This window comes from Sciurus carolinensis, chromosome X (genome assembly GCF_902686445.1).
Source record: "Sciurus carolinensis chromosome X, mSciCar1.2, whole genome shotgun sequence".
In the NCBI taxonomy this organism is placed as follows: domain Eukaryota; kingdom Metazoa; phylum Chordata; class Mammalia; order Rodentia; family Sciuridae; genus Sciurus; species Sciurus carolinensis.
In genome coordinates this window covers 98,576,886-98,601,243 of record NC_062232.1, presented here as the reverse complement: position 1 = coordinate 98,601,243, position 24,358 = coordinate 98,576,886, and the positions used below count along the sequence as shown (strand labels likewise).

At 34.1% G+C, this 24,358-nt stretch overlaps 1 protein-coding gene across 1 annotated transcript in view; it reads right to left on the bottom strand.

Annotated features, from left to right (window-relative positions):
• Positions 1 to 24,358, bottom strand: part of Wdr44 (WD repeat domain 44) — a 100,045-nt gene that overhangs the window by 44,437 nt on the left and 31,250 nt on the right. The window contains exons 2-8 of the mRNA XM_047536274.1: positions 15,665 to 15,698; positions 10,410 to 10,484; positions 5,429 to 6,065; positions 4,589 to 4,719; positions 3,459 to 3,554; positions 1,800 to 1,936; positions 933 to 1,016 (exon numbers count right to left, since the gene is read on the bottom strand). Of these exons, the coding sequence (XP_047392230.1) occupies positions 933 to 1,016; positions 1,800 to 1,936; positions 3,459 to 3,554; positions 4,589 to 4,719; positions 5,429 to 6,065; positions 10,410 to 10,484; positions 15,665 to 15,698 (1,194 nt within the window). The remainder of the gene's footprint in view (positions 1 to 932; positions 1,017 to 1,799; positions 1,937 to 3,458; positions 3,555 to 4,588; positions 4,720 to 5,428; positions 6,066 to 10,409; positions 10,485 to 15,664; positions 15,699 to 24,358) is intronic.

Sequence of the window (24,358 nt, the reverse complement as noted above, 5' to 3'; positions counted from 1 at the left end):
GACCAGATTTAAAAAAAAAAAAGACATACAAAGCACAGTATAATGGCTTTGAATAAACCTGAACTTTGCTCTTGGGAAAATGACCTTTAGTGCACAGACTACGAAACATTTATTCCTGGATGTTTATCTGTCTCCTGAGTAATTCCTAATTCTCATATTCCTGATAGTTGCCACTGCTAGACAGTCAAGTACCAGATATCTGAGGTGATAACTGTACATCTGCCTTTTAAGTATATCTTTTAAAAAAATTCTTCATGTTTCCTTTGTCATAGCTAGGAAAAAATCAGATTCAGGTGAATAATTAACTTTGGACTTTAGATCAAATTATTTCCAATTAAGGGACCTATGTATAATCAAGCACAGTCCATATGCTCAGTACTGTGCGAGACATCTCAACAGAATGGTATGACAACAATTGTTTTTTAACATATGGTTTAGTTGTTGAACATGTACTTGTTTTGCTTTTTAAATCAGAAAACAGTTTAAGATAATATATGATATAGGGAAAAAGTAAGTTATATGAATTCTGGGTATTACTGAAATTAAGGACAAAAAGATATTTGCTATAAACTGGAGCAGAAAGGAACAATCTCACAAAATTTGATTTAGAAAGATTCATAGGATTTGCAGAGAGCAAGAGAATGGGAAAAGACAAATTCAAGGACAATCATGTTTTTCTTCTAATATTTCTGGTACCTACCACCAGAAAAATAATACAGGGATGATACAAAACTTATTGGTCATTTTCTATATGTCAGGGGTTTTATAACTGACCACTACAACCTCAAGGAACTCAATCAGCTGGGAGCAGGGAGTAGTGATGGTAGGTGGACATACTAAGCTGGATAGTATGTAGATTTAAAAGAATACAGCAGTTCTCATATTTTCTAATAAACGCTTGAAATACAGAAAAGGGATATACTGTAACTCACGTTTTCTGTTTTAACCTTCCACCGTCAGTATCTGTTGGTTGAGATTGTAACTTCTCTTCATCATCTGACTGTGCTGCATCATTACTACAAGAAGGAGAAGTCATCATAAAAGAAACCACTTCTCTTACATTTCTCAAAAATCTCTTTATTACTACATGATCAGCTAATCAGAATAAGAAAAACTGTTAAAATCTTTAAATAATTTTAATACAAATGATAAGCCTGATAATTTAAAGGTTCTGAAGATTAAAGAATAAAATATTTAAGCAAGGTGCAATGTACAAAATTTAAGTGAATGCCATTTAGTAACTTCTGAGAAACCTATTATAAATAAGGATTTTTACTGGGCAAAATGTACTGCACAGAAATGTTAAAAATAACTTGTAGATATCTTCCTTCCAACTCATCAGGTACATCATATATTATATTTAATAAAAAGCTCTTGTTTTTCTAGAAATTATTCCTAAGATCTACATATATTTCAGAGTAAAGTCAATTGTTTCACTCTAAAGCCATTTTCTAGCCCTATGAAAACAATAAAATATTATAAATTTATGATTCTTAAAGCAAGGTTTCAGAACACTAAGTATTTATCCTATGTGGCCTTTAATCCTCAATGTTTTTGTACCATCTCTAGTATAAGCTATCTTAAAAGAAACTAAATACTGTGCAATTTAAGATTTATACTATTTTTTCCCAAATAATTTACAGTCATAAGAAATAACAAAGTTAAAGACCATATACATTAACTATTTTACTTCTAGATTAAATAAAGAACACTGAATGAAACCAATTTAGAGACTGTCAGAGTTGAAGAATTCTTCACTACTCTGAATATTATAAATGATAAATAACATTAGGTCATACCTTACATATTCCTTTGTCCTTCTCATGATGTGTAGGGTGAGAGGATTAATACCTGTTGGAAGCTTCTCTTCAGCAAGACTTAAAGGTATTTCTTCTCCAGTATCTAGGTTCTTAATCATTACACTGGCTAAAATTTCCTGAGGTTAAAAATAACGCCAAGATGACCTACAATTTAATTATCTTTTTGAATCTACAAAATTCTTAAAAATTTAACAACTTTCTAGATACATTCTATACTGAGCACAATAATTTAATATTTTTATCAAGAAATAATTCACATACCACAAAATACAGTCCTTTAAAGCACATAATTCAATGGTTTTAGAATATTCATAGTTAGTTGGATATGGTGGCACATGCCTGTAATGTGGAGGCTAAGGCAGGAGGACTAAAAATTTTGAGGCCACCCAGGGCAACTTAGTGAGACCTTGTCTCAAAATAAAAAATAAAAAGGCTAAGGATGTAGCTTAGTGATAAGAGTGCTCCTGTGTTCAATCCCCAGTACAAAAAAAGAAAAAGAATATTCAGTTGTGCTAACATTGCCACTAAGCTAGAACATTTTCATCACCCCAAAAGGATATTTCCTACCCATTAGCAGTCACACCTTATTTCCCTTTCTTTCCTGCCCCTGGAGATTACTAATCTAGATTTTGTCTCTATGAATTTGCCTGTTCCAGACATTTCATATAAATTCAATCATATAGTATGCAGCCTTTTGTGGCTGGATTCTTCTACTTATCAGGCTGTTACAAGGTCCACCAATGTAGCATGTATCAGCATTTTGCTCCTTTTAATTGTTAAAAAACACAACATTGTATGAATACACTGTATATCATTTATCCACTCTTTAGTGATATACATTTGGGTTCTTTCCATATTTTTGCAATTATGAACAATGCTGCTATGTACATCTGGGTATACTTTTGTGTGGACGTATTTTACTTAGGTATGCATAGGAATGGAGTTGCTGGGTCATGGCAATATCATGTTTAACATTTTGAGGAACTGTCAAACTATTTTCCAAAGTATCATGTTTTTTAAAAATGTGTTGTTCTAAAAAAAATTCTGCTTCAAAAGTGGTGAATAAATTGGGCAGTAGATGCACACAAAATTTTAATGGTAGAAACCCTTAAAATGATAAAAAACATTTTATGTTTGTATAAAAACATGTATCTATATAACTGCTTGAAAGAGCAAGTTTAAGTCAGGGAATGAACTATCCAACACACACACACACACACACACACACACACACACACACACACACAAAAAAAAAAACCCACTAAGATAATCTTCAATTTTCATTGTTTTTCAACATAACTTTATGGTCTAACAATCACTTATTCTTTATTTCAAAATAACTAGAAAGTCCAAAGGTTCCCAACACAGAGATGATAAATGTCTGAAAGGATGGAAATGCTAACCACCCTGGTACATGTACACGTTATAAATATGTATTGAATCATACTGCACCCCATAAATATGTACAAATGTTAAATGTCAATCCAAAAGAAAGCATCTAATTGTGGTAAACTATACATAACATGAAGTACAATTGTATTGCTGGGCAACTATCATGATCATTTCCAGAATGTTCTCATCTTTCCATTATGGTTTTTATATTTTATAGTCTTAAGGAAAATAAAAACTGAATTCTACCTCATCAGTAAGCTCTCTCCCAGAGTTGGATCTAGGTCTCTGAGGGCCCATCACTTCACCTGCTATTGTCTGCCCATCAGGTTCTTTTCCATTTTCCTGAAATTATAATTTTATAGACAGAAAGTAGACTTTGTCAGTATCTATAAATTCAATTATTCATTATCATACATAGTTCAAAAGAATTCCATAAGTCAGACACTAGAGTCTACTGAAAATTTCAAAGGAACACTCCATTTCATTCCTTATTGTTTCCTGCATGCTTAAAACATTAGATACCAAAACTATTTAATGGGCAGAAATTATTTGTGAATTTGTCTTAAAAATGAGTAAATGTTCTATTTGAATCTGACCAAAAAGTAGTTCTCTACTAAAATTGCTACTAATCAGGCTGTGTGTGGATGTTTCCAAGGCAGGGATTGGAAAGCTTTTTTTCTGTAAAGACAAGACAGTAAGTATTTTAAGACTTTTTGTTCACATACATTTTCTGTAACAACGTTTTAAAAATATAAAGACCATTTTTACCTTAAAAGTAAAAATGTAATGATCATGTTTAGCCTACAAAAACAGACTGCTGCTGACCTCTGCTCCAAGGCTGTAACAAGACTACAGTGTCATACCTCCCAGTCTGCTACCCTGCCCCACCTCCACTACCACATGGGTAACCCCTAGTCTCAGAATTTGGCTATGGTAAATTTCATGTTATGCAGTCTTTTGTATCGCCCACTGCCTAGTACAAAAGGTTTTTATGATTAGGAAATTATTTAAAAGTCCACTGATTTTTGATGAATATAGGTTATGTAAATGAAGAGTATAGCTGGTGTTTATTAATATCAGTAATATTACAAATAGCAGCATCTGTCATGTTTTGAATACCTACTACTTGCTATATGCCTGGCAAACTCCATTATTTTTTCTATTTTATCAATGGGGCATCTGAGACTCAGATGCTAAATAGCTTGCTACGCTCACTCAGCTAGTTAGTAACAGAGCTACAAAATGGAAATGAGGCTAGGTTTGGGGGACAAGGAAATATTTGGCCTGGAGGAGAAACAGGGTTTGACAATTAACAAATTAACCAGTTGCAGGAAGTTTGATAATGCCTATATCAAATATAATACTAATTCACCAACCTGGGCTGTAACTATTTTATCTCCACTGGTAGCACTTGCCAAATCAAGAGAAGGCTGAGAATCCCTGACTGTACTTTCTGAAGCCATGGTTGTAGTTAGGAGAGAATCAGACGTAATATTCTCTTTGGGTACTGCAACGATAAAAATAATAACTGACATTTATATAAGCCCTTATACATATAAGTGCTTTAATCTTATTTGATTTTTTTTTCTTTTTTGTTACCAGGAAATGAACCCAGGGGTGCTTAACCACTGAGTCATATCCTCAGCCCTTTTTATTTTGTATTTTGAGACAGGGTCTCAATAAGTTGCTCAGAGCCTCTCTAAGTTGCTGAGGTTGGCTTTGAACTTGTGATCCTCCTGCCTCAACTTCTCAAGCTGTTGGGATTATAGGCATGTTCCACTGTGCCCAGCATTTATTTGGTTCTTAAAACAAGCTTTTGAGGAAAGTAGTTTTATTGCTCTCATTTTCAATATGGGGAAACCATGGTTCAAACAAGTTATTTAATTTCCTCAAGATTATTCAGTTCTTACATAAAGAGGTGAAGTATTCAAATTTAGACCTTAAGTTTCCAAATTCCATGTTCCCTTAACCATGACACACTATTTATCAGCTAGTAATAGATGTGAAAATTTGAGGTTAGCTGAAATGTTCAATAATAGTAACATCACCAATGAAAATTTTTCACTTTTTATCTAGTAACAAATAATTTTATAGTGTGGTCATCAGTGTAGTCTCATTGGTCTTAAAAAGAATAAACTGAAGCAAAAGGACAAAGTTAAACAGTTTCAATTCCCAAATCTCCCCATTAAAACAGTTACTTCTCAATTAATACTTGCCATCTAGATCTGGTGATTTAAGAGCCTCAAACTCCAATTCACTTTTCTTTTTTCTTGGTGGTGGAGCAGGTCGAGATGGAGGTGGGGGTCTAGGAGGTGGGAAATTAGTTGGAGGGGGTGGGCGTGCTGGAACAGGTTTCTTTGTACTAGCTACTATATCAGGTTCTGGAGTAAGGTGCCTCGGGGGTTTGGCAGGAGCCACTTCTTCCACAGCAACAAAATCTTTATTAGATGAAGAATTTGAGGATGCAGGATCTATGACATCACTTCGTTTTACTTCCATTGCTTCCTTGTTCAACACTTCTATTTCCATTTCATGCACATTATGCTGCTCAGTTGAACTTATTTCATTTAACTTGATGGTTTCTTCTACTGATTTCTCACAGGTATCATCAGATGGAAAACACTGTTTTGATTCTAATTCAGTTTCCTCAAATGCATTCTGACTCTCTGCCTTTGTGAAATCTTCCTGTAGTACTTGATCTATGCCTAACAGTCCAGGTATATTGCTAAGATCTGTTCCAGACACAACAGGACTGGCAGTAGCCTGGTCAGAGAGTTCTTTTCCATTGGAATCCAAAGAGTCATCTTCACGATGTAGTACTTTCTGACTTTCCTCAATAATACTTTCAATTATCTAATGAAAGGTTAAAAAGCAGTTTTTCAAAAATGAAGATATTTATAAAAATACATTAATAGCTAACCATTTATATAATACTTGGTATGCATCAGGCAATGTTCTTATCACTTTATAAATTTCAATCTTTAAAACAACCTTATGAGATTGTGCTCCTCTGTGACCAATTTACAAATGAGGGAACTACTGCAAATGATTTGCCCAAGGTCAGAGTAAGGGATGAAGCTTGGTATAGACTCAGGGATTTTGGTTCCAGAATCTACACTCTTTAATATTATAAAAGAGAATCTGTTTAGCATATAGCAACAAAAGTTCAATCAACGCTGTAAAATAAATTTCAAGCCTAAACTTATATTAAGACTCATAAGGTCATAGTTCCTTTATATAGTTGTGCCAAATTAGTTGCAATAACTGCCTGCTGGGTTTGAGGTTTTTATTTTTACAAAACCATGAAAATCAAAATCCACCCAGGACAAGAATTCAACTTGTTTAGGTCTAAACCCACACCTATGTTAGAAAAGCCAGCAGCTTCGGAAATTAAAGTTCTTAAACTACATCCAATACTCCACTATTCAAATTGATGACAGATCTATGAAAAAAGAGTTCAAACACCCTTCCCATCTTACCTCAACCTCCAATTCTAATCTGTAGCTGAAAAATATAGAAAGTCTATCTGTCTTCTACCAATATTTAGTAGAAATATATTTTCTACTCAGTCTTGTGATTACTAAAACATTAAATCTCTCAACCCACTATCCTTCCACCACGCCCAATCATGGATAACTTCTGCTTTCTCAATTCCTGGGTTCCCGCAAGTAAATGGAGTGTGTCACAGAACCATCCTGGTCTGGCTTCCCACAGTCAGTCATGCTAGCATAATTTGGATATCACTACTACTCGATAATATTCATCTTTGATATGAAAACATGCAATATATCAGTTTCCTCCCCTCAATCTTCAAATTTTTAATTTGAGAAAGTACCTCACTTTTGCCAGAGGAATATTAACTAGGGTTAAACTCATTTGTCAATTAGGCAGCAAGGATCTTAGTGATAACAAAAGTCAGATTACAATAAGTTTAAGACTGAAAAGAAGTGAAGGCATACATAACTGGTATGATTTCCTTTTCCAAACGTCTGGTGCATGAGGCCCTGGGTTTTGATCCCCAGCACTAAACACACACACATACACACACACAAAAAAAAAAATGAAAAAGAAGATAAAAGAAAAAGATAGGAAGGAAAGGAAAAGAAAGGGAAAGGCTTGGCTATAAATGGAAGAGACTACAAGAAAGTGACCTACCACTTTTATAAACTGAAGGGAAAGAGCCACTGGAAATGAAGATAATTGAGCAAAGTTCTGGAGAAGAAAGAAATCCTGTTGTGTGCTATACCCAGTAAGCACATCATCATTTAAGTGTTAACACAGGTCTTGTAAGGTGGCTGGATTATCTCTCTTCTACACAGATAGGCATCTGAGATAAAGGCATGAAGAATTTTGTGCGATGTCCCATAACTAGCAAGCTACAAAGATAAAATTGAAATCCAGGTCTTAAAAATCGAGTGTTCTTTAAATATACCACACTACTCTGGATGGGAAAAAATACTTAATGGGCCAGGTGCAGTGGCACATGCCTGTAATCCCAGCAACTCAGGAGTCTGAGGCAGGAGGATTACAAGTTCAAAGTCAGCCTTAGCAACTTAGCGAGACCCTGTCTCAAAATAAAAAATAAGAGGGCTGGAGATGTGGTTCAGTGGTTAAGTGTCCTGGTTTCAATCCCGGGAGCCAAAACAAAACAAAATGAAACAAAACAAAAACAAAACTACCTAAATGATCAGTGATGAATGACGTTAGAAAGAGGTAAGAGATGAAAACAAGTTTGCTGGGGAGGAAGTGAGAGATGATAGAAAGGAAAGGATTCGGGCTTCTTAGCCTCTTATGTCTACATGTAACAGGAAACAAGGTTATGTGCTAAGGGATGCAAGTGGGCACAGCAAGCATAAAATGAGTATAAAGGTTTATAAATAATCATTGTACATAATGTAAAGGTCCCTGACATAAAGAGGGGTCAAAAAAGCTTGAAAATCGTCTTCTCTAAGCCCCTGAGAACAATCTCTCTCTCCCTCTCCTCTAAACATTTATCGTTCTTGCTGGTCATTACAGTATGAACAATAATATAAACAAGGAGCATATGGGCTAGTTCTGCATATTCATTTTCTCCACAATAGATAATTTGTTCCTGGAAAGTAAGGCCCATGTTTTCAGGCTCATGATACCTATATATATGTTGCCTAGCCCTGGATTTGAGGAGATAATGAAAAGGAAAAGGAGAGAACAGTGAAAAACTATGACCAACACAAAGCAACAAGAGCAACATAAAGCACTGTTTTGCTTCAGAGAGCTCACTGCTTTCCCAGTGATTACAAAATAAACCCCAGATACTTAGTATGACAAAAGGCATTTCCACGATCTGGCCCCAACTAGACTCATTGTCAAACAGTCATCACATTTCCCATCTCCATGCCTTTGGTAATGTCTTTCCTCTCTTATCTCTGCCTGCCTAAATCTTATCCATTCATCAAGAACCAGTTCACATGCTATTTTCTCCATGAAGTCTTCTCCACTCCTACCCCCAAGTAGGAAGTAAAGTCTTCCTTTGAGTTCTTATACTACCTTGCAAATTTATTTGAATGCTTATTACATTTAGCTTTATGTTTATCCAATTTCCTCTACAAAAATGGAAGTTATTTTCAGGGTCCTGGTCTAGGGTATATCCCCATAATATTTATCATAAATACTCTATACATCATCAAAAAGGCTAGAATTAAAAAGTGATACCTCAAGTCTTTTTTTTTTTTTTTTGTGGTGCTGGGGATCAAACCCAGGGCCCCAAGCTTGCAGGGCAAGCACTTTACCAACTGAGCTATCTCCCCAGCCTGATACCTCAAGTCTTTAGCCTCACTCTACTGTCTCATGTTTTCTCACTACTTTTTCAGCTCCTAAATTCTCCTTAAAAATCACCCTTTTCTTGGCTATTAACTGTAGATAGGATAAATTACAAATGGCTAACTAAGAAAATATTCTTAAAAATGGAAAGAAAAGCTATAGCACAAAAAATAAACATTTCAAGTTTCAACAATAATTTCAACAAAAGTGGCTAGGTATGTTGTAATACATTTGTTTGATGGAAACTGTCACATCAAATAAAACCTGAGTATTGAAATGGGGTAGAAATATGGGGAAAATCAAAAAATTATAAGAGTAAAAGGTAAAATATAAAATTCTACCTACACTACAATCAAATAAACAAGCGTATGCAAGTCATGAGAACCAGAAGAGAATCCTGAAAGATCAAGGCAACAGATATTTTACAGTGCAGAATTGTGAAAAATTCTTTAAAAACTATCACATCCCTGTTTTATATGCTGGTACACAATGCTACCACTTCTTCTAAAAGGGATTTTTTTTCTTTTAAAGTAAAAATATGACCAACATTAAAATATGTAGTCCACTAAATTCATAAAGTCTGTAAGGGGAAAATAATCCACTGGGGATGATTTTACCCCATGCACTTCCCCTGACATTTGGTGATGTCTAGACACATTTTGGGTTGTTATGACTAGGTGGTGGGGTGGGGATGCTACTGGCATCAGGGTAGGTAGAATAATCCTACAATGTATACAGCAGTTTCCATTCCCTCTACCACAATGAATTATCCAGTCCCAAATGTTAATACTGCTACTGCTGAAGAAACTCTGAATGTGTCATTTTGTTGACTTCCAGAAACTTGCTTGTTAGAACAGTGCCTAGGACACAGGTAAAACTCAAAACTTGTATAAAAGGATAAATACACATATGCAGTCTTTCTCTGTGAGTTTTATCCTGATACTTAAAACTGCCTATTCTAAAAATATTTATCTTCTAGTAAACCAACTACTGGAGCTTCACAGCACTGATTCTTTAAAAGGTATCAAGGATAATATCAGAATAAGAACTCTGGAACATCTCAATCCTAAAGACATTAGAATTTGCTGCATTGAGTTTTTCAATACCTGTAATGCCCTGTAGCAATTTCAAGAGCAGCTACAATTTGATCTAATAAAATACAAACAGGAAAAAATAAAAATGTTTTACAAAATACTGTTTTAAGGATATTACCAATTAGTTAGAATGTAAAAATGACTTATAAAAAGCCTGATGTGCCTTCTATTACAAATTCAATGAATTCAAGATAATACTTTCTGAAGAGTACAATAAAGTAAAAGAATATAGAAAATTTTGTTTTCAATGTTTTCATGTTAATATGATGTCTACTATATACTAATATTGACATATCTTTCCAACCTTTTTAGACACATCTTGTTTCAATTCTTGTACAGGGGACTCATTTCCAACTTTGTGTGCAGTGTTATCTGTTTCCTGTTTTAAAAAGAAAAGAAAGAGACCAAATGATGACATCTTTTAAAAAAAAATGTGCTTAAATACGGTGCAAATGAGAAAACAGAACAGTAATAAATCGAACATCCACAAATGGTTTAGATGTCTATATACTGTATATATATCTATAGATGCCTTCAGATTTTATTCCAATGAGGACAATGTGATTTGCACAAGGTTGACAATTTGTAATTTTATAATTTTCTAATGCAACAGAATATTTACATTTAAATGTGAAATCCTGCCCAACTCTTAAACATTTAGACTATAACTGAAGAATAAGAATATCTAAGTACCTTTGTACCTGAAAAGGATTAAAGGTTTAAGCAAAGGGTTGAATCAGAATTATATTCCCCAAAATATGGCTCTATAAATAGGCATAAATACAAAAACATATGATACAGAAAAACAGAAGAGTTTTTAAAAAATTTACATGCTTTAGATAAAAGGAATCAGGACTTAACCAGAAGTTAAATGAAGCCTCTAGAATAGTAACAGATGAAAAATTTTAAACCCACCAAAAATACATATATATCTACGTATACATCTATATACACATACGTACATATATATATATATTTGGGAGGTTAGAGAGGGTATAAATTGATCTTCATTTCTGCTAGAAAAAAATCGGGGTAAAATGAGTCAATTATATATTTGCAAATTTTAACATAATGTTCTTTTCCATCTTGTTTTTATATCTACAGACATACAGCTTATATTTATTTTTTTGGTACTGGGGATTCAACCACTGAGCCAAATCCCCAGTCCTTTTTGTATTTTATTTAAAGGCAGGGTCTCACTGAGTTGCTTAGTGCCTCACTAAGTTGCTGAGGCTGGATTTGAACTCCCAATCCTCCTGCCTCAGGTTCCAGAGGTGCTGAGATTATAGGCATGTACCACTGTACCCAGCAGTATAGCAATTTGAATGCTAATTGAACTGAGAAAACCTTCCATGATTCTTGGTGTACATCCCAGAGCACTATAACCAATTTTGACAGAGAAGTCACTCAAGGCACATAAGGATGTACATAAGTATGAAGGTGATACTTACATAAATATCAGAATATGATCATGATGTGCTCCATGATAAAACTGCCTCAGAGATTACTATTATGGATTGAATTGAGGTAGTGAAATTTCCAAAGAACTTGGAATAACTTTAATCTGAAGTTGTTTCACTGAATTCCTACCCAGCATTTGGGGACTACTACTAATCTGATATAAATTCTTCGAAAGAATTATTTCATAGAATCTTAGGTACTAAGTAAAATACAAATTCCACCACTGCTCATGTGGGTCTAAAATGACATGCCCCCTTATATACTATCTACACTTTTTTTGGCACAAAGGATTAAACCCAGGGGCACTTTACTACTGAGCCACATCCCCAGCCTGTTTTTTATTTTGAAACATGGTCTTGCTAAGTTTCTAAGGGTATTGCCAAATTGCTGAGGCTGGATTTTAACTCGTGATCCTCCTGCCTCAGTCTCCAGAATTAAAGGCATGTGCCCCTGTACCCAGCAATCCCTACACTTCTGATATCCCTCTCCCACCTCCCCCTCAATTACACTCTGGCCAACTAGGTGGTTCCTTGCCACGAGGTTGGTGGTTCAAATGTTATTGTATCAGAAAAGCCTTCACTGACCATCTTAAAATGATTTATCACCACCTGAAATGACCGTTTTTACCTGTTTTTTTTCCTAGATTACACTATTAGATCATGTTTATTTTTATATTTCAAAGAACCGTATCATTTCAGAGCTGGAAGATCTCTTAAAAGCCTTTCGTGGTATGTAGAAAATAACATGGTGCCGGAATCAGGGATAAGGGTTCAAGTCTTGTGTGCACTAGTTATCAGTCCCCTGGCATCTGCCTGTCCTACCCCACTGAGCCATTAAGTTTTTGGCAGGGTAAATCCAGGCTTCCCTGGAGCATGCCTGAGTGTCAATAAGTGGTTATCATTTTGACCAACCACTGATTTTGTTTCATTTAATGTTTTTAGACCTGCTTTTGTTCCTTTATTTAATTTTTATTGTAAACAAATGGGATACATGTTGTTTCTGTATGTACATGGAGTAACAGCATACCATTTGCATATTCATACATTTACATAGAGTAATGATGTTTGATTCATTCCGTTATTTTTTCCTTCCCCCCACCCCTCCCTCCTCTCTTTTCCCTCTATACAGTCCCTCCTTCCTCCATTCTTGCCCCCCTCCCACCCCTCATTATGTGCATTCATCCGCTTATCAGTGAGACCATTCGCCTTTTGGATTTTTGAGACTGGCTTATCTCACTTAACATGATATTCTCCAATTTCATCCATTTGCCTGCAAATGCCATAATTTTATCATTCTTTATAGCTGAGTAATATTCCATTGTATATATATACACCACAGTTTCTTTATCCATTCATCAATTGAAGGGCATCTAGGTTGGTTGCACAGTCTGGCTACTGTGAATTGAGCAGTTATGAACATTGATGTGGCTGTATCTCTGTAGTATGCTGATTCTAAGTCCTTTGGGTATAGGCCGAAGAGTGGGATAGCTGGGTCAAATGGTAGGTCCATTCCAAATTTTCTAAGGAATCTCCACACTGCTTTCCAGAGTGGCTGCACTAATTTACAGTCCCACCAGCAATGTATGAGTGTACCTTTTTCCCCACATCCTCTCCAACACCTATTGTTGCTTGTATTCTTGATAATCACCATTCTAATTGGGATGAGATGGACTCTTGGTGTAGTTTTGATCTGCATTTCTCTTATTACTAAAGATAGTGAACATTTTTTCATATGTTTGTTGACTGCTTGTAGATCTTTTTCTGTGAAGTGTCCATATCCTTAGCCCATTTGTTGATTGGGTTATTTGTATTCTTGGTGTGTAAATTTATGATTACACAAATGGTATGCCTTTACTCCATGTACAGAGAAACATGTATCCCATTTGTTTAAAATAAATAAAAAAAGAAATTAAATAAGATATAAAGAAACAAACAAAAAATTACTCCAGAACTTTTTTCTCTAGTGAAACCAGAAAATGATCCATTTGTTATTTGGGAGATTTCTACTCATATATTTATTTGGGAGGGAAAAGAATATATTGCTGGTATAAACCACAAGCCAAAAAGGGGGAAAAAAAAAGGGGATGGGGATGTGGCTCAGTGGTTAAATGTTCCTGGGTTCACTATCTAGTACCAAAAAAAAGATATAAACAGATACATTGTTATACATAATATATACTGAACATGCTCAGTATATCCATAGCATAGAATACTACTTTGCAATAAAAAGGAACTGTTGATATATACAACTACTTTGATGGATCTCAATCCTTTCAATTGACCTCAAAACAACACATCCTATACGATTTAATTTATAAAATACTCTCAAAATGACACAAAGAGATGGAAAACAGATTTAGGGATGATGTTGGGGAGCTGGTGGGCATGACTTTATAGGAGTAGTATAAGGAGTACTCCATGACAATGACATAGTTCTGCATCTTGGTTGTGGTGGTGGTTACCTGGACACAAACATGTGATAAACCGATAGAGAATTATGCACTCACATTGTTCTGATGTCGAATTCCTGGCTTTGGTACTCTACTATAATTAAGATATAGTCACTGAGGAAACTGGATGAAGAATACACAGAACCTATCTGCACTATCCTTGCAGCTTCCTGGGAATCTATAATTATTTCAACATAAAAAGGTAAAAAAGGAGCCAGGCAACAATATTCAACTTCATATTTATTTACTAAATATGTACATTTGCTATCTAATTTTATTCAAGTAAAGGATAATATATAATTACTGGGATAAAATAAATTCTAAACTATTTGTTATAACCTAAATGTATCTTAGAGCTAAGTGGTTTTCAAAACCTACAAAAATAAATAGCAACTGCCTCTGGATATGGATACCAGGAGGTAGGGATGAAGGATGACAGCAAAAGGTACATTTTCAACCATATACTATGCCAAATTTTAACCATGTATATATATATATATATGTATATATATATTATATATTACTTATATTAAATATTGAGTAAATGTTAATTTTTATAAAACACAGGGAATAAGTAATTATGATATAACCTTAAGTGCTCAGTTTAAAAAAATGAACTTTATACCATTAGTTTTTCGAGTCTGTAATTCTTCTCCATTTCTATTACAGTTCTGCCTCCTTAGAGATGACTGAGAGCTTAAAGTTTATTATTCCCTTGCCATTATTTGTAGTTTTAGCATGCTTGTATCCCTAAACAATCTCTAAACACTATGTTCTTTAATTTGGCATGCGTTTTAAAGTTAATATAAATGGGATCACAGAGTATATATTTTTCTATGGATTGCTCCCACCCATTCTGGGGCTGAAATTCATCCATGTTGTTGTATATAACAAATTCATTCATTGTTACTGTTGTAGAATATTCCAATTAAATATAACACAATTTATCAAAGAGACTGGCATCTGATATATATAAAAGAAGGTAAGTATACTAGAACTGAAAAAAAGAGCATGCTTTAGATTTATGCACACAAGAACACACATATACAATACATACTATATTCTATTTGATGTAAATAGTTCTGTTTGGTGATATTCTCATTTTTAAAATGGGTCTCTCTTAGGGGACTATGGTATAGTGGTAGAGCACTTGCCTAGATGTGTGAAGCACTGGGTTTGATCTCTAGCATTACAAAAGAAAAAAACAAAGGCTCTCAGTGGCATAATGTCTCAATATCAAACTCCTTTGCTTGGATAATATAAGGTTGGGATTTATTTTTATATATAGTGATGGTACAAATTCATGTGCCCACAATGTTTTGGTTACTCCATATTTTTGTCATGCAATTACTACTTTTCTAGTTAACATGCTCATATACACAAATTATAAAGTGCTCTTTTATTCTAAAAATCATAAAAAGAAAAAATAGTGAAAATCTAAAAAATATTTATAATCCTTTCCTTATAGCATAATATTTAGTTAGTTATTTCTAGAATACCTAATTATACAGCAGAATATAATGACAATATTATTGAACAACAAAGTAAAAAAAAGCAAAATAAGGAAAGTGACAAATTACATAAATGAGAAAACAAATGTAAAGTATATATGATTTCTAAAAACATATCTTTGAGGAAGCACAACTTACCTTGAATGATAAAAGCCCAACTTTTCCTGGAGACCTGTCCAGAAATAAAAAACAGTAAGGTGCTGAATAAAAGAGGAAAGAAAAGAAATACTTTAATATACTGTTAAAGCCAAGTTCTGCATTTTAAAAATCATATATTTTGTGGCTGGAAATTCTTACCTGCATATAAATAATGTGAAAATGTCAAAAATCAGAAGAAAATTAAAATAATTTATAATCTTATGACCTAGAGCTTTGAGTACCTCGTTTTATTTATATATATATATATATATATAATATATATAAACATAATGCAAGCATCCATATAAATAAGTTTGTACAGTTCCACGATAAATTTCCTTAAAAAAACTTTTCTAAAAGTGGAACCACAGGCCAAAAATACAAACTTTTCAAAATTTTGAGAAACTTACAAATTGCCATCCAAAACAGTAGTACCAATTTACACTCCCACTGCTTTATAAATTATTGTTAATACCTTTGTCAAAAATGAGTGTTTTCAAATTTTTTTTACCTATTTTACAGGCAAAAGTATATTTCATCATTGCTTTAATTTGTACTTCTTTCATTTCTGGTCTTGAAAATTTTTATGTGCATTAAATGGTTACATTGTTTTTGAAGATAATCATTTTCATGGCTTTTTTTTACTGGAACAAAACTTTATTCTTAAACATAGACTACTCTAGACATAGCAATTTTAAAAAGTAAATATTCACCAATTATTTTCAACCTTCACTTTTTTTTTTTTTACAAAAAAGAACAGTCTGGGACAGAGTGCTTGCTAGCAAGTGTGAGGTACTGGTTTGGATCCTTGGCAACACAGAAAAAGATAAAGGCATTCATCTACAACTGCAAATTTTTTTTAAAAAAAGAACAGTCCAATATCTGCTTCACAACACGAGAGAAAGACATCCTTATGGCTACTTATTATATGTCAGGATTATAAAATTAGAGAATTTTAAATAAATATGTCATTCTTAATTTTCAAAAAAATAAACTACAATGATCCCAGATGATACAAATTTGATTTGAAAGGCACCTTCAAGACCATCTAATCACACAGTCTCTTTTCATAGATAAAGAAACAGGTCCCAAAAGATTGACTTTTCCTCAAACTCATTTAGGGGAAGAACCAAAAGAAGCGAGAGTTGTACTGCCACTTTCTTGGTATGTAAAACTGGGTGACATTTGCTACAGGAATCCTCAATCTCCCAATAATCCCCTTTATTAAGCAAACATTTGTGGAGTTAACTTTTACATCCTGGGACTAGAGATAAGAAGATAAGAAAATTCTACTTTCAGTTTTTTAAAAACTTGTTTAAAAAGTTACAAAAAATATCATAAAAATAGGGTCTGTTTACAATTACCAAGAACAGGAACAATAACAATAAATGCTGGTGAAGATGTGGGGGAAAAGGTACATTCACACTGCTGGTGGGACTGTGTACAACCACTATGGAAAGCAGCATGGAAACTACTCAAGAAACTGGGAATGGAATCACCATAGGACCCAGCTATCCCATTCCTTGGTATTTATTCAAAAGAACTAAGCATACTATAGTGATACAGTCACTTCAATGTTTATAGCAGCACATTTCACAATAGCCAAATTATGGGACCAGCACAGATTCCCATCGATAGATGAATGGATGAAGAAAATGTGGTAGATGTACACAATGGAGTTCTATTCAGCCATAAAGAAGAATGAAATAAAGGCATTTGCTGGTAAATGAATGGGATGGAGAAAATCATCCTAAGTGAAATAGACCAAACTCAGAAAACCAAGAGTGAAATGTTTTCTCTCGTGTGCAGAAGCTACAGCAAAATAAGGGAAAGAAGTGGTGGGAGAGGGGATCAGACATGATAAGAATATTGGGTATATCAGTGGAATAGGAGAATGAGAGGGAGGGAGGAAAGAAGGGAAAGGGGTGGATACGGAATGAATTTAACAATATGATGCTAAATACATACATAAATGTACCAAAAAGAATTTTACCTGTATGAATATGCAGAAAATACCAATCAAAAATAAATGAGTGAAGGAGTGAATAATAGAAGAGAGGAAGGAAAATAGAGGGAGGGAGGAGGAAAGGGAAAGGGGGGAAATGGAGATTGAAATCAAATTCCTTGCAAGTATTATTTTATGAAAATGAACCCCAATACTATGTGTAATTATAATGCTCTAATAAAAAATAGGGCCTGTTCAGTGTCAGGCCAACATAAATTTGTGCTAACAAAGAGCAATTTCCAGAAATAAATTTATATCACCCATTATTTAGTTACCTTTATAGTTTCATATTGCTATGTAACAAAATGCTGCATGCTGCAAATGTCACTAGGACGACACCCATTCCAATTTTGAAAGAATAAAGAGTATTCCACACAAATGGATACTCATTATAAATGCAATCAAGAACAAAAATAAAACAATAACAAAAAACCTTGAAAGGGCTCAAATTTCCACATGGTACAAATTCTGAAGGTCAGTGTGTGTATGGAGGGGTAACCTGCAATAGAAGTGTAAAGAAAAGAAGAATTAAGATTTTTTTTAAACAGTTAAGCCCCATAGAAGGTAGAGAAAGTAGAAAGTGTTCTCCCCACAACCCTCAACACTTCTGGAGAAATCTGCACAGGTTTTTTAGTTGCCTGCCAAAAGAAAGAAAGAAAGAAGGAAAAAATAGGAAGTCACATTTCTTTCTTGTATGTAACTGATCTCATAAAGAGCACTTTCCAGCTGTTTATTCACAGAATGTGTTATTGGTCAATTGTTGACACATGTAGAAATATTCCAGATTATGCGGAGGAATTACTTCCTTTTCAGAGACAAGGGACATCGTAAAAACAGGTTTTGGAGCAGATGAACTTTGCTTGAATATCATTTCTACCATTTATTCTATGTGTGATCAAACAGTTTAATCATTCAGCTTCTGTAAGCCCTGGTCTCATCCTTTGTAAAAAGGGGTAAAACCATTTACTCAGGACTGCTATGAGGATTCAGTGAGGATGCCTGGGCACACACCTTCAGCAGTAGTTTCTTCAGCAGCTTTGAAATGCTCCATGTTTCTCAAAGGTATTTGGCAGTCTGTCAGTACCGAGGAGCCTAAGCTCAGTTTCTGGAATACAGTAGAGGTACCCTAAAGCCTGTCAAACTCCAGCCCATTTAACAACAGAGGGCATAAGGAAAAAAGCCAAATTGTTATCACTGGGGTGTCCAGTTGGGGTCCAGGTCCTTGGTGTCCCAAAGAACTGAGTAAGACACAGAAGTAACAGTTCAAGGACGGATTTATTGACAGTGAAGGTGAAGGTAGCACTCTAACATAGAGCAAAGTGGGGTGAACAAGAAAGAGTGGCTCAAGGATCTGATATCTGGAAATAAATGTCTCATATGCTGAACTATGTGGTATTCTCTATTCCCTATATGGACCTGATTGAAGATCTTACTCCATTTGCTCCCATTAGTTATCTTAGAAAACAGAATACTGTCCACTTTACCCCCATTGGTTATTTTAGAATATTTGAACCTGTGGTGGGAGTTGTCATGGTAACTGGACTTATCATAAACAGGGACATGATGACTCATTTCCCTGCCTTGTCCAGTACTGGTATTTTTCTTGTACCCTGCCTCTGCCATCTTGGCAATGCTAAAATTCTACCTAGTAAGATTATACTGAGCTAGTGATTAAAATGGGATCCTGCTTGCAACTGGTGGTGTCATTAATCAAAAAACTGGTAACAAAGACATTCACGTTTGAAGCATATTTTAAATATTATAAAGTTGTTAAGGTCTTGGTGGTTTAAAGTATTTCTAGATACTATAGATTCTTCCAATCAATTAAACCTAAAATTTCTTTTACCAGGGTAGGAAGACTTGAATTCTTTTGTGATTAAATTTTTGATCTACATATGTAACATCAACACCTAGTAAAAAACATATTTATAATTTTCAAAGTTGGCTAAAATGATTTGGGTCATGTGCCAAGATGAGAAAAGAACAATTCATTTCACCACAAAAAGCACTAATTATGTAATATCCCCACCAGGAGTTTTCTTAAAAGGGGCCTTGTAAGTAATAATAAAACAATGATTATCATTTATTAAATATGTGCCCAAAACTATGTTAACATTTTAACTGCTTTGGTCTTCACGACCTTCTTATTTGGTAGTTATATTACTTTCCCCTATTTCATAGAACAAAAATATGACTTAGGTCAGACATAATCATTTAAACTACATGGTAAATAGTAGGGCCCGGAATTTGACCTTATATAGTCTGACTCCAGGGCCCACTCTCTCAATCACTTTACAATATCACTTCCTTTCTGGGTGAGGTCTTAAAATATTAAAATATTATCAAAAGTTTGGCACTCAAAGGAAGGTTTCATTTCTCTAGAAATTTTACATATGGAACAATTAATTATTTCATTTCCTGGCATTGGCAAGTCAGGCATTAATTTGTTAAAAACAGGTCAGGATTCAAAAGGTTCTGACTTAATCAGTTTAGTCCAACTCAAGCAGCAGCACATTAATATTTTTATAATTAGGACCTTTGTGTTACTAGGGATAGAATCCAGGGGTTCTTTACCACTGAGTTACAGCCCTAACCCTTTCTTTTATTATTTCTTTCTTTTCTTGAGGCAGGGTTTCAGTAAATTGCCTAGGTTGGCCTCAAACTTTCAATCCTCCTACCTCAGTTTCCCAAGTCACTGAGATTACATGTGAACCACCACACTCAGCTCATAATCATCACTTAACTATTTTTTGAATATAAAAAGTTTCAAAAGCAGCTTATAAATAAGTACATGTAGGGCTGGGGTTATGGTTCAGTGGTAGAGCACTTGCCTAGCATGTGTGGGGCACTGGGTTTGATTCTCAGCACCACATACAAATAAATGAATAAAATAAAAGTCTATCAACATCTAAAAATATTTTAAAAAATAAGTATATATAAATGAATAGGCTTAGTCTTACAGTTTCAATAAGTTAACTGTTTGAAATATCTTTCTAAACAAAGGATATACACATTTTCCTTTCTTAATTATCATACTCATATACAGTATTATTAATACAATAATGCCCTCCTGGGACTCTAAAATGCAGGGAATTTATTTGCTTTCACACCAAAGGACCCTAGGCTACTATGTTTGGAATGTCTTAGTTTTGTGTTTCCTTCCTCTGTTTAAGTGGTCACTTCTTACAATTGGCCAGGTGCCTGCCTACCTTTAAAAGTTTTCTTCCCCCTTCTAATTTTTATTTCTAATCTGTATTAAACTGGGAAGCCAGATTTTTAAAAATGGAACTGTATGGTAAAGAAAGAATAAGAATGCTGGGAGTCTCCCCAGGAGACTTCATGTACATGACCTTATTACGGACTCTGTGGCACTTCTTTTGATCATTCAGAGGCTTTCGATACACTTATTATTTTTTTAACATTTAGCTGTATCTGAGAATTGTTATTACCAAAGAAGTAGCTGCCAGATAAGTGAGGTGTTAACAGTCTTGAATATTCCTGGACAACTCAACTTCTCTGTAACTTGGTCACTAATCTCAAAGTAAAGATAAAATTATACTAGTTCAAAGTTTTTCTCCATCTGAAGAAAATAAATATTCAGGTCAAGTTTAGTGTGGGAGGGAGAAATGAGGGACTAGATGTCAAGAAAATTACATTCTACTTATGGCTCTCCCACCAATTAGTTTTAAGATCTTATGCAAGGGTTTTTAGAGTTTATGTAATTTTAAGAAATTTTATCTTAGGAACCATTATTAGTTTGGGAGTAAAGATATAAATTATACCAAGATTAGTGATCTAAATTTATACTTTGATTTCACTTAAATTTGAGATGTATTATACAAAATATGGACATAATCAAACACACATTCAGAAATTTTACTTACTACATCTAGTCAATTCAAAAAATACTACTTCAAAATATTCTGTAGATGCTGAAACAGAGCAAATTAAAATTTTCCTACTAATATGTTAAAGTCAGTAACTTTTCCCAGAAAAAGCCCATAAAAATGCCTTCATCAAATAACCTTTTTTACAGTACTGATAAGAGAAAAATCTTTCAGTAAACCCTAAAGTTACATGTATACATATTAAATAAGGTTGGGGGTGGACCCCACTTCAAAGTAAACCTAACAAGCCAAAATGAGAACTTTGAATGTTCATCTTCATTTCAGAAACTTTTATCATAGGGTTGAAGTATGTTTGATGCATTTATTATCTGATTAGCTAAGTTACTAATTATTATAACTATAGTCATATGCTATATAGATCTTAAAATTTGATTCCTAACTGAAACTTTATACACATTGATCAACATCTTCCCATACCTCCATTCCTCTCCAGTCCCTCATAACCAACATTCTATTCTACTTTGTATTTCTATGATTTTGTTAAGATTTCACATTTAAGTGAGATCATGAAGCATTTGTTTTTCTTTTGCAGTGCTGGGGATTGAACCCAGGGCTTTGTGCTTTCAAGGCAAGTACTTTACCAACTGAGCTATCTCCCCAGTCCAAGCATTTGCTTTTCTGTGCTTTGCTTATTTCACTTAATGTATTCTAGGTTCATCCATGTTGTTGTCAATGAAAAAATTTTCTTTTCATGGATGAATATTCCATTGTGTATGTTTACCACAGTTCCTTTATCCATTCATCCTCTGATGAACATTTAGCTTGAATCTATATGTTGGTATTACACATAAAGCTGCAAGAAACACAGAAATGCAGATATCTCTTTGATATTCTGACTTCCTTTCCTTTGGATATATACTCAGTAGTGGGACTGCTGGATCATATGGTAGTTCTATTTTTAGTTTCTTGAGGAATTTTCATGATGTTTCCCACAATGGCTATAATAATTTTCATTCCCACAAACAATATACAAGTCTTTCCTTTTTTCTACATCCTCACCAACACTATCTTTTAGATAATAGCTATTGTAAGAGGTGTAGGGTGAGATCTCATTGTGATTTTAATCTGCATCACTTTATAATTATTGATGCTGAATTATTTTTCATATACATACATATTGGCCATCTGTATTTTTTGAGAAATGTTTCTTCAGGTTTCCCCCTACTCCTGGGATTGAAAACTAGAGGTGCAATATCTATGCCCCAAACAGTGGCTCTCCCATGTATGTCAAACAAATCCTTCTCAATCTCAAACAAAGTAGACCATAATACAATAATACTAGGTGATTTTAACACGCCTCTCTCACCACTGGACAGATCTTCCAAACAAAAATTGAACAAAGAAACCATAGAACTCAATAACACAATCAATAATTTAGACTTAACAGACATTTATAGAATATACCATCCAACGATGAGTGAATACACTTTCTTCTCAACAGCACATGGATCCTTCTCTAAAATAGACCATATATTATGCCACAAAGCTAATGTTAGCAAATACAAGATAGAGACACTTCCTTGTATTTTATCAGATCATAATGGATTGAAATTAGAAATAAATGAAAGTAAAAAACAGAAATTACTCCAACACCTGGAGATTAAACAATATGCTATTATATGATGAATGGACAACAGAAGATATTAGGAAGGAAATTAAAAAATTCTTAGAGGTAAATGAGAAGACATCATATCAAAATCTCTGGGACACTATGAAAGCAATACTTAGAGGAAAATTTATTTCATGGAGCGCATTCAATAAAAGAAGTAAAACTCAACAAATAAACGACCTAACACTACAGCTCAAAGCCCTAGAAAAAGAACAGACCAACACCAAAAGCAGTAGAAGACAGGAAATAGTTAAACTCAGCTGAAATCAACAAAACTGAAACAAAAGAAACAATACAAAAAATTGACAAAATAAATAGTTGATTCTTTGAAAAAATAAACAAAATTGATAAACCTTTAGCCACACTAACAAAGAGAAGACGAGAGAAAACCCAAATCACCAAAATTTGGGATGAACAAGGAAATATCACAACAGACACGATTGAAATACAAAACATAATTAGAAGCTATTTTGAAAATCTATACTCCAACAAAATAGAAAATTTCAAAGATATCAACAAGTTTCTAGAGACCTATGAATTGCCTAAACTAAACGAGGAGGACATACACAATTTAAGTAGACCAATTTCAAGTAATGAAATAGAAGAAGTCATCAAAAGCCTACCATCAAAGAAAAGTCCAGGACCTGATGGGTTCTCAGCCGAGTTCTACAAAACCTTTAAAGAAGAGCTCATTCCAATACTTTTCAAAGTATTCCATGAAATAGAAGAGGAGGGAACCCTCACAAACTCATTCTATGAAGCCAATATCACCCTGATACCTAAACTAGACAGAGACACATCGAGGAAAGAAAATTTTAGACCAATATCTTAATGAACATTGACGCAAAAATTCTGAACAAAATTTTAGCAAATCGCAAACAAAAACATTAAAAAGATAGTGCACCATGATCAAGTGGGTTTCATCCCAGGGATGCAAGGTTGGTTCAACATCAGGAAGTCAATAAATATAATTCACCATATCAACAGACTTAAAGTCAAGAATCACATGATTATTTCAATAGATGCAGAAAAAGCATTTGATAAAATATAGCACCCCCTCATGCTCAAAACACTAGAAAAAATAGGGATAGTGGGAACGTTCCTTAACATTGTAAAGACCATCTATGCTAAGCCCATGGCTAATATCATTCTAAATGGTGAATAACTGAAAG